This window comes from Chlorella variabilis (genome assembly GCF_000147415.1).
Source record: "Chlorella variabilis unplaced genomic scaffold CHLNCscaffold_12, whole genome shotgun sequence".
In the NCBI taxonomy this organism is placed as follows: domain Eukaryota; kingdom Viridiplantae; phylum Chlorophyta; class Trebouxiophyceae; order Chlorellales; family Chlorellaceae; genus Chlorella; species Chlorella variabilis.
In genome coordinates, this window is record NW_005435076.1 from 1,074,108 (window position 1) to 1,086,266 (window position 12,159).

Genomic DNA, 12,159 nt, shown 5'->3' on the forward strand with positions numbered 1-12,159 from the left:
ACCCTCCGCCTCCCTCTCCTGCCTCCCCCGCCACCTGCCGCAGGTCCTGCCCGCCAGCAGCAGCGCCCCGAAGTACAAGTTTGTAGTGCCCAACGAGTACGTGTACAAGTTCATGAAGCACCTGGTGGAGCGCCCCTTCCACATGCGGGACATGGGCGGCAAGCTCTGGGACTGCGTGCTCATCCAGCGCAAGAACAAGGCGCGCGGCGGCAGGCGTGCGGCGGCGGGCAGAGCCTGGGAGGCAGGCCATCACTTCGGGCCGGCTGGCCGGGCAGCCGGGCGCACGCTCCGGCGCGCCGCCCTCTGGTGCATGCGGGCTGCGTTGGCACGGTCGAGCGTCCCCGGCCTGCTTGCTCGCTCCACAGCCGGGTGCGCTGCTGTTCCGGCCTGCCTCTCCCTCCCTCACACCCCCCACCTGTACCGCCTCGCGTGCAGGAGAAGTACGAGTACATGATCCAGGGGTGGCGCCGCTTTGGGGAGGCGTGCGGCGTGCAGGAGGGCGACACGGTGACGATAGAGATGGTGGATGACACGGTGCTGCAGCTGACGCTGGAGCACACGGGGGCCCCCTCCGCCAAGAAGCGGCGCAAGGGGTCGGCGGCGGCGCCGCAGCTGCCCATGCCCTCGGCGCCCGCCAGCGCGGGCGGCGGCGCCGGCCCCCCGCCGGCGTTTGGCGGCGGCGAGGCGCAGCAGCGCGCGCAGCTGCTGGCCCTGCAGGAGCAGCAGGAGCAGCAGGAGCAGCGGGACGCGGGGCTGCTGGCGGCGCAGGGGATGATGCAGGCGGCGGGGCGGGGGCCGCAGCAGGGCGGCATGCAGCAGGGGGGCATGTCCCTGGCGCAGCAGGCGCAGCAGATGGGCTACGGCGGCGGCGGCGCCCTGGGCGACGCGCCCGGCAGCGGCGGCACCCCCCAGGGCCTGCTGGCTCTCATCCAGCAGCAGCACCAGCAGGCGGCGCAGCAGGCGGCGCAGCAGCAGGCGGCGGCGCAGCAGCAGCAGGCGCAGCAGGCCCAGCAGGCGGCGCAGCAGCAGATGGGCATGATGGGCGGCGGCGGCGGCGGCGGCGGCCCCGGCGGCGGCGCGCCGCTGACGCCCCCCAGCCTGTCCGCCCACCTGGCCAACGGGCTGACGGGGCCGCTGGGGCAGCTGGCGGGCAGCGCCATCAACGAGGCGCAGCTGGCCGACCTCACAGCCGTGATCAGCCACCTGGAGAAGCGGCAGCGGGTGGGCGAGGGCCCCGCCGGCGGCGGCGGCGGCGGCGGCGGCGGCGCGGGCGCCATCCAGCTGCTCAGCGACGTGGCCGACCTGGACAAGCTGATGCAGGAGAACATGGGGCTGCGGGAGGAGCTGCGCATGACGCAGGCCAAGGTGCAGGGGCAGGGGGCTGGGTGTGTGGTGTGTGGTGGTGTGCGCTGGGTGGGTGATGGGCGTGTGGCCTGGCGGGCTGCTGCTCGGAGCGAGCGAGCGTGGCCCGGGCTGCTGTGGCCTGCCTACACCCCGCCCTCCCAGCTCCTCCCTCCTGCATCCATGCTGTGCCCCCACACCGACCCTGCCCACCCCTGTCGACTTCCCCCGCAGATTGCCACCCTGGAGACGGGCGTGCTGAACATCAAGTCTGTGCTGACCCGCAACACAGACCCGGGCCTCATCGCCATGACCGGCGTCATCAACCTGCTGGTGAGGGCCCCCCGCACACCCTGGCCTGGCCTTGGATGCCTGGACATGGCTGCCTGGACATGGCTGCCCCGGGGCTGGGCTGCGCCTGGTCGCTCCTGGCCGGTGGCTCGTCAGCCGCTGCCAGCTGTCCCCGTGCACCCGCGCTCACTCCAGCGCTGCCTGCCCTGTCTTCTCACCCCCCTCCCTCTCCCCTGCAGAACCAAATGGAGTCGCCCGACTTTTTGCCCGAGCTGGGCACCATTGGGCGCATGACGCTGACGGGGCTGTGCAGCGAGGTGCGGCGCCACCTCAACGGCGTGCTGCGCATGGTGTGGATCCTGCGCTCCCTGCCCGACGACGTGCAGCAGCACAACATCGGCAGCGCGCCCACCAACAGCGGCGGAGGGCCGTGAGCGGCGGCGCCGGCAGCCCAGCACCGCGCCCATCCAACCGGCGCACCCCTTGACACTGCTCATTAGGAACACTGCCAACCCGCAGCGGGCCGTGCAGCCTGTTGAACGTATGAACTCCCCCGCTCCTTTACAGCCTGTGCCTTGCCATTGCACGCTCCCGTGCTCGAATATGCCATGTGCCATGTGTCTGCTCGACTCCCCAGCCCACAATGACAGAAGGACCTCTCTCTTTAGCCCCATGCGCACCGCTCATGCGCGTGTGGCCGCCCTCCATCCCCGTTGTTCTGCCATTGTGGCTGGTGCGGCATGCAGATGCCATCCCTATTGCTTGTCGAATTCATCCGCTCCTTATCCACTGGGTTTTGCTTTGGCACTGCCCCTGTACATGCTTGCCACACCTGCAACGGGCCTATCAATCCTTACAGGTTCGCGAGGACCAGGTACAGATAGCGAGCAGGAGAGGAGAGTAGCAAGCAGAAAGGAAGTGTGGGGACAGATAGATGTCACAAGCCTGCGCTACATTCCTAGCGCCTCCTTTCTTCCCCGTGCCTTGAGAAACTTGTTATTGGCTCTGTCGCACACCTCGCAACTGAGTCGACACTTCTCATGCATGAAACCGGGGTTAGATTCGCCTGCGATGCAGGTGCACCACCGGGCGTGTGGTTGGGGCCTGCCTGGCGTGTGGTGCGCCGTGCGCTAGCCTGGCTGGCGAGGAGGGCCTCAGCACAGTTCGCAGGACTTTTTGCAATTGCTCTTCATGAACGCGGGATTGTTCTGGCCTGCACCAGAACACGCCACACACAAACAAACACGCCCACCTCGCTGTAACGCACAGGCAGAGTTGCACCAGCGGGCAGCAGAGCGCTAGACAGGCCGCACCCATCCCCCTGCCCATCCACCCCTGACAAAAGGAGCTGCTCAGCCTCCCAACTCTGGCAGCAGCGGCAAGCGGCACAGCCCAGCATTGTACTCACATTCGCCCATGACGGCCCACTCCTCGCATTTCTCATTCTCGTCTTTGCATCCCTTGGCGCCGCCGGGCTGGAAGGCACCCACATGGATCCACCTGCAGGCAGCGCAGTGTGGCGGCCACGGTGTGGCGCACAAGTGAGCCCGCTGGAGCTGCTGCAGGGCCGACAGTGCTGGGCTTGCTCTGCTGGGCTGGGCTCTGCTGGCACGCCCCCGCAGGGCAGCCCACGGCCTGCTGCTGTGCTGGCCCGCCAGCGAACCAAGGAACCCAGCTCTCCCCTTCCACCTCCACCCCCACACCCACACCCCCACACCCACCCACCGCGTGGCGCTCCACTTCTCTCCTGCCAGCGTGGGGCAGGAGCCGTGTGTGGAGGCCTGGTCCTCCTCGCCGTTGGGCTTGAGGCTGTAGAACAGCAGCGCGCTGCCCTTCACCGCCTTCACCGCCAGCCCCTTGCGCGCGCACTCGCTCCACCCCTCGCCCTCCACCTGCACACCGCGGCGCAGCAGAGGCGGGGTGCGGGTTGGGCGCGGCGGGCCGCGGGGGAGCAAAACCATGCCAGCCCCACACACGCCGCGGCACTGCCTGCGCTGCCATGCCCCTCTCCTTCTACTCCGCCATCACTGCTCCTGCTCCCTGCGCCCCGCATCCCCGCCTGCCCCCCCACCTTCTTCTCGGCGTAGGGGAACACCGTCTCGCCGCCCTCCTCGGGCGTGGACAGGTACATGAGTATGGTGGCCACACGCTGCCCGCCATTCTCGGTGCGAGAGTTGTATCTGCGGCGGGATTGGCAGGGGCAGACGCAGGGGCAGCAGGGGTGGGACAGGGGAGGTGAGGGCGAGCGGGGTGCGGGAGGCGGGGTGCGGCAGCGAACAGGGTGCTGTACCCCCTCCAGCAGGAGGTGCGGCGGATGCCTGCCATGACCGGTCCGCCCCCTTCCTCCAAACAAGGAAGCAACCGCCGCAGCACGCACCGCAACACATGCACACACAGCACACACAGCACAGCACAGCACAGCGCAGCGGGCCTGCCCCCCACCCCCCGGGCCTCACTTGTCGTGGAAGTAGTCGGTGTGCGGCTCGTACTTCTGTCCATCCACGTACTTCAGGATCTGGATCGCCTCGCCGTTCTCTGCGGGGGCGGGGCAGGCGGCGGGGGCCAGGCTCCTGGGCGGCCACCCTCCAAACCAAGCCGCTGACCCACAGCTCCCACCCACGGCACGCCACAGCATGCTGCATGCCATCTCCCCAGCTCCGTACCGGTCCCAGCCCCGGCGCTGGGCTGCGCTGGGCCCACCCTCCCCGGCCCCGCTCACCCTCCGGGATCATGGTGACCAGGGAGATGCGCTTCTCGATGGCGCGCACCACCTCGTCCTCGCCGCGCGCCAGGAAGGTCCCGCTGGAGGTGCGCACCGTGGAGTCCATAGACTTGCCCGTCTTGTTGTCCACCACCGTCGACTTGGTCAGCCGCTTGCGGGCCAGCTCCTTCAGGTGCTCGCACTCCTCATCCGACAAAAAGTTGTGGTACACAAAGGCGCGCGGCCGCCACGACACCTGCTCCACCTTGCCGCGCCACAGCTCCTGCGGCGGGCGCGGGGCGAGGTGGAGCGGGCGGGCTGGGCAGGGGGCAGGGTGGGCGCGGGGCGAGGTGGTGCAGCAGCGCCATCCAGGCATGCGCCTGGGCATGCGGCAGGCGGGAAAGCAGTTGAGTTTGGGGCCTGCCGCGGCCTGCGAGCGCGCCCCTGCCAGGGTGCAAGGGGGTGCGTGTCGCCGCTCCCGCCCCCGGCACCAGACGCCGGCCTGGGGCCCCTCCCCGCCCCCGCCGCCCCGAACCCGATCCTTGGTGCCTCACCTTGCCTAGCTCGCCAAACCCAACCGTGTCCCCCTTCGTCAAGTCGCCGGGCAGCTCCCCTCGCCACCCGGGGAAGCGGTCTGTGTCTTCTATGTACTTGTCCAGCGCCAGGGCAGCCGGCGCGAGCAGCAGCGCCAGTGCCAAGGCGCGGGACCACCGCATCGCGAGTTTTGCTGCAGGGACGCGATCGAGGGAATGGCCGTGAGCAGGGCACGTGTCTCCTGGCTGCGCTTGAAAACTGAGATTATGCACGCCTGGGCAGTGCTCTGAGTGAGTGGGAGTTGGGCCAGGGCGGTGCCGTCACCTCCTGGAAGTACAATGTAGGTACATTTTTTCCAAGGAGTCTCAGGGGACGCTCGAAGGCTTTCCGAGCTGCCATGACGCCCTGCGGAACCATGGAGCGGCCTGGGAAGTGATCTGGACGCGGCCGTGTCGGGAGCAATGGCAAGGTCGGTTTCTCGCGCCGCTGCACCCCTCCTGGCCGACGCAGCAGCGCTTGGGCGGGTGCATGTGGCGGTCGGCACCCTGCCGGGACGCCTGAAGCCGTCGGTTGGGCTGTCGAGGCGGGGGCGGGGGCGCAGCTTGGAGGCGCTTAGGAGCGCAGGCGCCAGCGCCGCAACCATTCCCCTCAGCAGCTCTTTCATGTTGCGACAGCGCCAAGGAGGCTCCGAGCTCATTGGTACTTGCACGCCGCGCTGCAGCAGCCTGCCCGGTGGGCCCACGCCAGGCCGGCTCGTCATGCCGTCTTTGTGTGTGCGCCGGCTTGCCCTCGGCTGCAGGAACAGCAGCCTACCTTCCTGTGCCCTGTGCACCGAGACGCTGGGCACCTATGGCGGTAAGACTTCCGCCTGGACCTGACAAATGAAGAGAACGCTGGGGAGAGGGTCCAAGGTCTCGAGCCGAACGCCCCGCGCTCTCACTCCGCGCTCCTGCTTCCCTGCTGGCTGCTGCTCGCAGGGCCCACCACCCTGCCCTGTGGGCACAACCTGTGCGTGCACTGCACGGCCTACCTGCAGCAGCGGCAGGCGCAGTGCCCGCTGTGCCGCGCCGAATTCCCGCAGGACATGCCGCTGGTGAGCTCATGGAGCAGGGCGGGGGGCGGGAGCCAGGCGGCGCGGCTAGCTCAATGCTCTCGTTGGGGCGGCGTGCCGCCACCGCCCAGCCACTCCCCAGCCACTGCCCAGCCGCTCCCCAGTCCCTATCTCCCCTCACCCTCCACCTGCGCCCTGGCCCACGCCCAGGCCGTCAACTGCGAGCTGCGAGAGCTGATGCGCATGGCGCAGGCGCTGACCGCCACGCCGGTGGAGGACGACTGGCAGGCGGTTCACTCCACGGCCAGGGTGCGCCGCCTGGGGGTGCGCCGCCTGCGGGTGCCGCCGACGGGCACCCGCCATGGCCGCGGGCGCCAGACCCCTGCCTGCCTCCTGCCGCGCACCCGGGCGCTGCCTGCCCAAGCCGCCCTGCACAGCCCACCCTGCCTGCGCCCTCCCTCCCTGCCTCCCCTCCCTGCCTGTGGCGGTGCAGGTGGACGTGGGTGCCTGCAAGCACAGCAGTAGCGGCGGCGGCGGCGGCTGCGCGCCCGCCCACGTGGGCGTGCTGGATGTGATGGATGGCAGCGGCAGCGTGATGGAGCTGGACCCCCAGCCCTGGGAGCCAGACTCCTCCTCGGCCACGTGCAGGTGAGGGAGCGGGATTGGGGAGGAAGGGAGGGTGGGTGGAAGGGGAGGAAGGGAGGTGGGGTGTGAATGATGGAGGTGCCGTGCTGGCTGCTCCGCGCTGACATCCTCGGCGCCCGCTGGCCGCGCGTGTGCCGCAGGGGCCCCGGGTGCAACAAGCCCTTCTCCTTCCTGCTGCGCCCGCGCCACCATTGCCGCTCCTGCGGCCAGCTCTTCTGCGGCGCCTGCGCCGCCGACCGCCTGCTACTGCCGCCCAAGTTCCAGCTGGCTGAGCCGCAGCGCGTGTGCGCCGCCTGCCGCGCCCTCCTCCTGCCCATCCAGCCGCTGCTGGCGGGCAGCATCGCGCCCGCGGTGCGCCAGCCGGTGCACGACGTGTACGACTACTCCGCCCTGCGCTCCCTCCTCAACCCGCCCCTCACCTCGCGCCTCGACACAGACATCTACACAGCCACCAACATCGTACGCGCCTTCAGGAAGGGTGAGCCCCCGCGGGCAGGGCGCCAGGCACGAGGCACGGCGCGCCGCGGGCGCCAGCAGGCATGCCTCTGTACCGCTCCCCAGGACCCCGGGCCTGGCCGGCGCCTCGCTGGCTGTTGTGTGTGGCCGCCGCGCCACTGACTCCCGTCCGGGCCCCGCCCCCGCCCACCCCCTGTCGCCGCCTGCAGTGGGCAGCCTGCCCTCCGAGGCCTCCATCCCCCCCGCCATCCTGCGTGGCTGCGCGGGGCTGGCCATCCTGTCTGTGGCGCGCGCGGGGGCGGGCTGGTCGTTCAGCGTCGGTAGCGGGCTGGTGGTGGCGCGCGCGCCCGGCGGCGGCTGGTCCCCGCCCAGCGCCGTGCTCAGCCTGGCCTCCGCAGTGGGCTGGCAGGTGGGGGTGGAGGTGCGGGACCTGGTGCTGGTGCTGCGCACCCGCTCCGCCCTCTCCGCCTTCTGCGCCGCGCAGCTGGGCGTGGGCGGCAGCGTGAGCCTGGCGGCGGGCCCGCTGGGGCGCGCCGCCTCCGCCACCGCGCTCGCAAACCTGGCGGGCGGCGCCCTGGTGTACAGCTACAGCTCCACGCGCGGCGCGTTTGCGGGGGTGGCGCTGGAGGGAAGCCTGCTGGCCACGCGGGACTCGCTCAACCAGGTGGGGAGGGCTGGTGCTGGGGGGGCTGGTGCTGGGTGGTACCAGCGTGTCGGCCATGCCTGCCGCCCTGGAGCCCGCCCCACAGCCTGGCCCTGCCCCCATCCCGACCCTGCCGTGTTCCTCCCACCCCCGCCCCCCGCCAACGCAGCAATTCTATGGCCGCAAGGTGACGGCGCGCCAGCTGCTGCTGTCGGGCGGCGTGCCGCCGCCGCCCGCCGCCGCCGCGCTGTATGCCACGCTGGATGAGCTGCTGGAGCAGGCAGGCGGGGCGGCGCCGCCGCCGCAGTTCCTGTCCGCCGCGGCGGGCGAGGAGCGGGGCGAGGAGCCACCGCCCGCCACGGCCGCGTCGGCGCCGCCGCTGCTGATGGCTCACGCCGCTGCGGTGGAGAGCGAGGAGGAGGAGGAGTGGGAGGCCGAGGAGCTGCCCAGCGCCCCGCAGCACCAGTGGGGGCGGCAGGGCGGCCTGGGGGAGTCGCCGCGGGGGCGCTCGCTGTACCCGGCACTGGTGGCTTGCGACGACCCCCACCCCTATGGCAGCCTGTTTGACTGAGCCGGCCCCGCCCGCCAGCCAGCCAGCCAGCCGGGCAGGCAGCGACGTCCCTGTATATATTACCAGTACCCTGCGGCAGCGGGCCGCAGCAGCCGCATCCAGCGGCAGCGGCAGCAGCTGCAGCAGTGCCCCACGCAAGCGCAGCTGCGCAGCTCATGTGCCCCTATGTGCCTCTCTCTCTCCCTCTCCCTGCCTGTGCCTCCTGTACCATCGCGAGGGCGTGGGAGCCTGCTGCTCCCAAGTTTTTCTCCAGTCATCCTCTTCATCGGTCTGCTTCTGCTACCCAGCCACACACACACCTCTGTCGCTGACCTCATTCCTGCACCTGCATCTGCACCACTTCTCAGCGCAGCGCAGGGCTGTACACACATGTTTTTGATGCCCCCAGCCAACCCTACTCACTGCACCTCTCCAACAACGGGCAAGCCTTGTTCAAGCAAACACGAGTGTAATGGGCGCTGGGAGTGGCAACAAGTAGGGGGATATGAGATCAAATGAGTGCTGCTGCCGCCGTACGAAATGGCGCTCAGCTGGCGCTGGGCTGCTGCTGTTGCTGCTGCTGCGCCTGCGCCTGCTGCTGGGCGGCGGCCTGCTGGGCGGCGCCGCCCATGGTGCTGGGGTGGCCCGTCACCGGGCAGGGCAGCCCATACTCCGCAAAGTGCTGGTAGATCCACATCTTGGCTCGGTCCAGCGCCGCGCCGGGCGAGTCCAGCGCTGGCCGCACGCGGATGTCAAAGGCCTCGGGGGAGCCTGGGCGGGGGGCAGGCACACCGGTGATGGGAGTTGGCATGGGTGGCGCTGTTGTTTGTGGGGGGCGGGGTGGGGGCACTGAGGCCCCAGGACGGCCAGCACGCTGCCGAGCACGCTGTGCGCCCCCGCCGCCTCCTGCACAGCCTCTCCCGGGCACGCCACGTCACCGCCACGCGTGCCACAGGGCACCATTGCTGCGCACCCCAGCCTCACCCACCCGCCTTGTCGTCGTCAAAGTAAAAGTCGATGACGTAGCGCACCTCCCGCCCGCACCGGTCCACGTACCAGTCGTGGCGGTCAAAGGGCAGCGGCCCGCCCAGCCAGGAGCTGAGCCGCGCCAGCGGCGACAGCTCGTCGGGGCGGCCGCGGAAGCGCAGCAGGGTGGGCATGCCGCACTCGCTGTAGTGCAGGGACTCCCAGCGCGCCACCTGCGGCGCGCGGTTGTGTGGGGGAGGCCGGCATCTCGGGGCCGCGCAATGCAAGACGTGGGAGGTGTGCTGGCTGCTTGGGCGGCCCGGCCGGCCGGGGAGGCGAGCAGGAGGCGAGTGGGCACGGGCCCGCAGCGGCGGCGCATGCCCAGCTCAGCACCTCCCTTCCCTCCGCCTGTCCCCACCTGCTGCCACGTCAGTTCGTTCATGGTGTTGTGCGTGAACACCACTGCCTCCATGTCGTCCTCGCTCACGTCGTCGCCCTTGCCCTTGCGCCTCAGGGCTGCAGGGGGGGAGCGGCGCAGATGGTGCATCAGGAGGCGAGGCAGCAGTTGGGGTGAGCGCTTGGGGTGGCTAGGTGGGCAGCAGCAGCCGGGTAGGGGCCAGCAGTGATGCACAGCTGCAGGCACATTCATTGCAAGACGGACTTGCTGCGCAGGCTGCAGCAGGCGGCAGGGGCCAGCGCAGGGGCAGGCGCACCGTTGAAAAACATCTGCGGCGAGGGGTAGGCCCAGGTGCTGTCGGTGCCTCCCTTGGGGATGTTGGACTGCATGCGGTCGGTGGACAGCAGCTTGCGCTGGCCGGGGCAGGGCTGCTGGTTGGGCTCCTGCGGCATCATGTTGCTGGGGTCCAGCACGTCCTGCCCAGCCAGCGGGCCGCTGCCGCCGCCTGCAGCCGCCGCCGGGTCGTTGATGCGCTGGTTGTACACGTTGTACACCGCGGGGTTGCGGTACACCTGCTGCCGGAACTCGGCGGGCACGGGGCACTCGGCGGCCGCCGCTGCCGCGGCCGACACGCCCGCTGGCGGCGCGCCGCCGCCGCCGCTGGTGCTGGCTGTCGCCGCAGCAGGCGCCGCCGCAGCATTGGCCTCCCTGCTGGCCATGTTGCCCATGCCGCTGCTCCTGAGCCCCTGCTAGTGGCTGGTGAGTGACTAAGAAGCGTCAGGATGGAGCACAGTAGGGTTGGGCTGCTGCCGGCGCTGGATAGTGTGGCACGCCAGCAGAGGAGGGGGATAGCGCACTGCTGGGGCGTCTAGGCCACAATTTTCGCTCATGCACAGTACAGCAGAGGACACCTGTACTGCAGCTGGGCCTGGGGCTCCTCTAGGCGCACAGCCAGCCCTCCACCGGTGCCGAGCACGTCTGTGGGTCTGACTGGGTCGCCGTAGACCCCTGAGCGGCCCGGAAGGTGTGATCGCACACTTGAAACTATGCCACCCGCTGGAGACGCAGAGGAATACCCCGATGAGGTCGAAGAGAGGTGTGGGCGCGGTCCAGAGGGCAGCCCAGTCGGGAGGCCGCCAGCCTGGGCCTCCCAAAATCACGCCCATCACTAGCTGGGACTCGAGGCGCCCACACACCTACCCCTGAGCGCGTGCAACGCTGCCTTGAGCGATGGGGCATGGGCGGGGTTGGGCAGCAAAGGCGGGGGCGCTCGCAGCCCACCCGCCGCCACCCGCCGCCTCTGTCCCCTTGCACGCACGCAGGCTGGTGAATGAGGAGTACAAGGTCTGGAAGAAGAACACCCCATTCCTCTATGGTGCGCCATGGGACGCCCGGATTCGGGCTGAGGCTGCAGCCATCTGCACTTCTGACCTAGCGTTGCGTTGCGTCGCCCGCTGTCACTGCTGCGTTGCTTCACTCTGTTGCGTTGCTGCTGCCGCTTGCCGCTGCAGACCTGGTCATCACACACGCGCTGGAGTGGCCCAGCCTGACGGTGCAGTGGCTGCCGGTGAGCCAGTGCCGCGGGAGCCTCGCTGCTGTCCGTAGCTGGGGGGCAGGCATGCGCGCTGCGAGGCCAGCACCTGTTTGCCTCAACACAACTTTCTCGCATGCCCCCATGCAAGTGGCTGTTGTATTGCGGTCCGTGTTGCGCCACACCCCCGTCTTGTTTCCTTGCAGCAGCCCTGCGTTGCTGCCCCTGCCGCTCACCTGGCGGCCACCCCCCGCCCTGCCCCCTCACTAGCAGCTCAAAGAGGAGAAGCCCGATGCGGGCTACTCCAAGCAGCAGCTCATCCTGGGCACGCACACCTCGGAGGGCGAGCAGAACTACCTCATGCGCGCCGAGGTGCAGCTGCCGCTGGAGGAGAGCGAGACGGATGGCAGGTGCGGCTGGGTGGGGTGGGGTGGGGTGGGTGGGATGGCTGGGCCGAGGGCAGGCATCGATGGGCGGATGATGTGCGCATGTGGCGCAGGATAGGCTGCTTCCTGCGCTGCGTGAGTGGGGGGCGAGCCGCATTGCCACCGCCAGGAAAGCTGGGGTGTGGTGGAGCGGGGCGCTCACTCCCCAGGTTCTGACTGCCTGCCTGCCTGTACCGCCCTGACCGGCTGGCGTGCAGGGGGTACGACGAGGAGCGGGGCGAGGTGGGCGGCTTTGGCTCCTCCGCCGGCCGCATCAGCATCGTGCAGCAGATCAATCACGACGGCGAGGTCAACCGCGCGCGGCACTGCCCGCAGGCACGTGCCGCCCGCGCCTGCCGCCGACGTGCTGCCCGCACAGCCAGCAGCCGCGGCGTAGCCTGCCCGTCAACTGCTGGCCCCTGCACGGCGCCACCTGGCTCCTGCTGTGGGGTCCGGCTCAGCGATTGCAGCCTGCTTTGCTGCCTCTTCCACATGCCGGCCCCGAGCGCCTCGCCCCACCACCCACCCACTGCCCTGCACCGCCCGTGCGCCTCCCGCCTGGCGCCTCCACTCAGAACCACTTCATGATTGCCACCAAGACCATCAGCGCGGAGGTGTATGTGTTTGA

The 12,159-nt window shown here is 70.0% G+C and overlaps 4 protein-coding genes across 4 annotated transcripts in view; 2 read left to right on the forward strand and 2 right to left on the reverse strand.

Moving 5' to 3' along the window:
- Nucleotides 1-2,472: 2,472 nt before the first annotated feature.
- Nucleotides 2,473-4,709, reverse strand: CHLNCDRAFT_35843 (hypothetical protein; the record flags this gene model as incomplete). Its single annotated transcript, XM_005847104.1, has 6 exons — nt 2,473-2,845; nt 3,041-3,132; nt 3,358-3,524; nt 3,704-3,812; nt 4,089-4,167; nt 4,352-4,709. 6 exons carry the CDS (start codon nt 4,707-4,709, stop codon nt 2,787-2,789), a joined length of 864 nt encoding a protein of 287 aa, XP_005847166.1. The 3' UTR covers nt 2,473-2,786.
- A 547-nt stretch (nt 4,710-5,256) lies between these two features.
- CHLNCDRAFT_35844 (hypothetical protein) lies at nt 5,257-8,375 on the forward strand. Its single transcript, XM_005846904.1, has 8 exons — nt 5,257-5,336; nt 5,667-5,722; nt 5,845-5,960; nt 6,129-6,227; nt 6,412-6,566; nt 6,704-7,041; nt 7,229-7,683; nt 7,832-8,375. The coding sequence occupies exons 1-8, from the start codon at nt 5,329-5,331 to the stop codon at nt 8,231-8,233; spliced, it is 1,629 nt and encodes a 542-aa protein (XP_005846966.1). The 5' UTR covers nt 5,257-5,328; the 3' UTR covers nt 8,234-8,375.
- Nucleotides 8,376-8,759: 384 nt separating this feature from the next.
- CHLNCDRAFT_35847 (hypothetical protein) lies at nt 8,760-10,294 on the reverse strand (the record flags this gene model as incomplete). Its single annotated transcript, XM_005847105.1, has 4 exons — nt 8,760-8,983; nt 9,201-9,411; nt 9,597-9,694; nt 9,892-10,294. 4 exons carry the CDS (start codon nt 10,292-10,294, stop codon nt 8,760-8,762), a joined length of 936 nt encoding a protein of 311 aa, XP_005847167.1.
- Nucleotides 10,295-10,621: 327 nt separating this feature from the next.
- The window catches only part of CHLNCDRAFT_134941 (hypothetical protein), a gene marked incomplete at both ends in the record, with an annotated part of 3,513 nt that continues 1,975 nt past the window's right edge, over nt 10,622-12,159 (forward strand). Inside the window, 5 exons of the mRNA XM_005846905.1 lie at nt 10,622-10,671; nt 10,898-10,950; nt 11,087-11,142; nt 11,380-11,516; nt 11,750-11,871. Of these exons, the coding sequence (XP_005846967.1) occupies nt 10,622-10,671; nt 10,898-10,950; nt 11,087-11,142; nt 11,380-11,516; nt 11,750-11,871 (418 nt within the window). The remainder of the gene's footprint in view (nt 10,672-10,897; nt 10,951-11,086; nt 11,143-11,379; nt 11,517-11,749; nt 11,872-12,159) is intronic.

Coding starts and splice junctions, on each gene's coding strand:
- CHLNCDRAFT_35844 (XM_005846904.1), top strand. Junction 6,567..6,703: donor TCCTCCTCGGCCACGTGCAG/GTGAGGGAGCGG, acceptor CGTGTGCCGCAG/GGGCCCCGGGTGCAACAAGC. Junction 7,684..7,831: donor CGCGGGACTCGCTCAACCAG/GTGGGGAGGGCT, acceptor CCGCCAACGCAG/CAATTCTATGGCCGCAAGGT.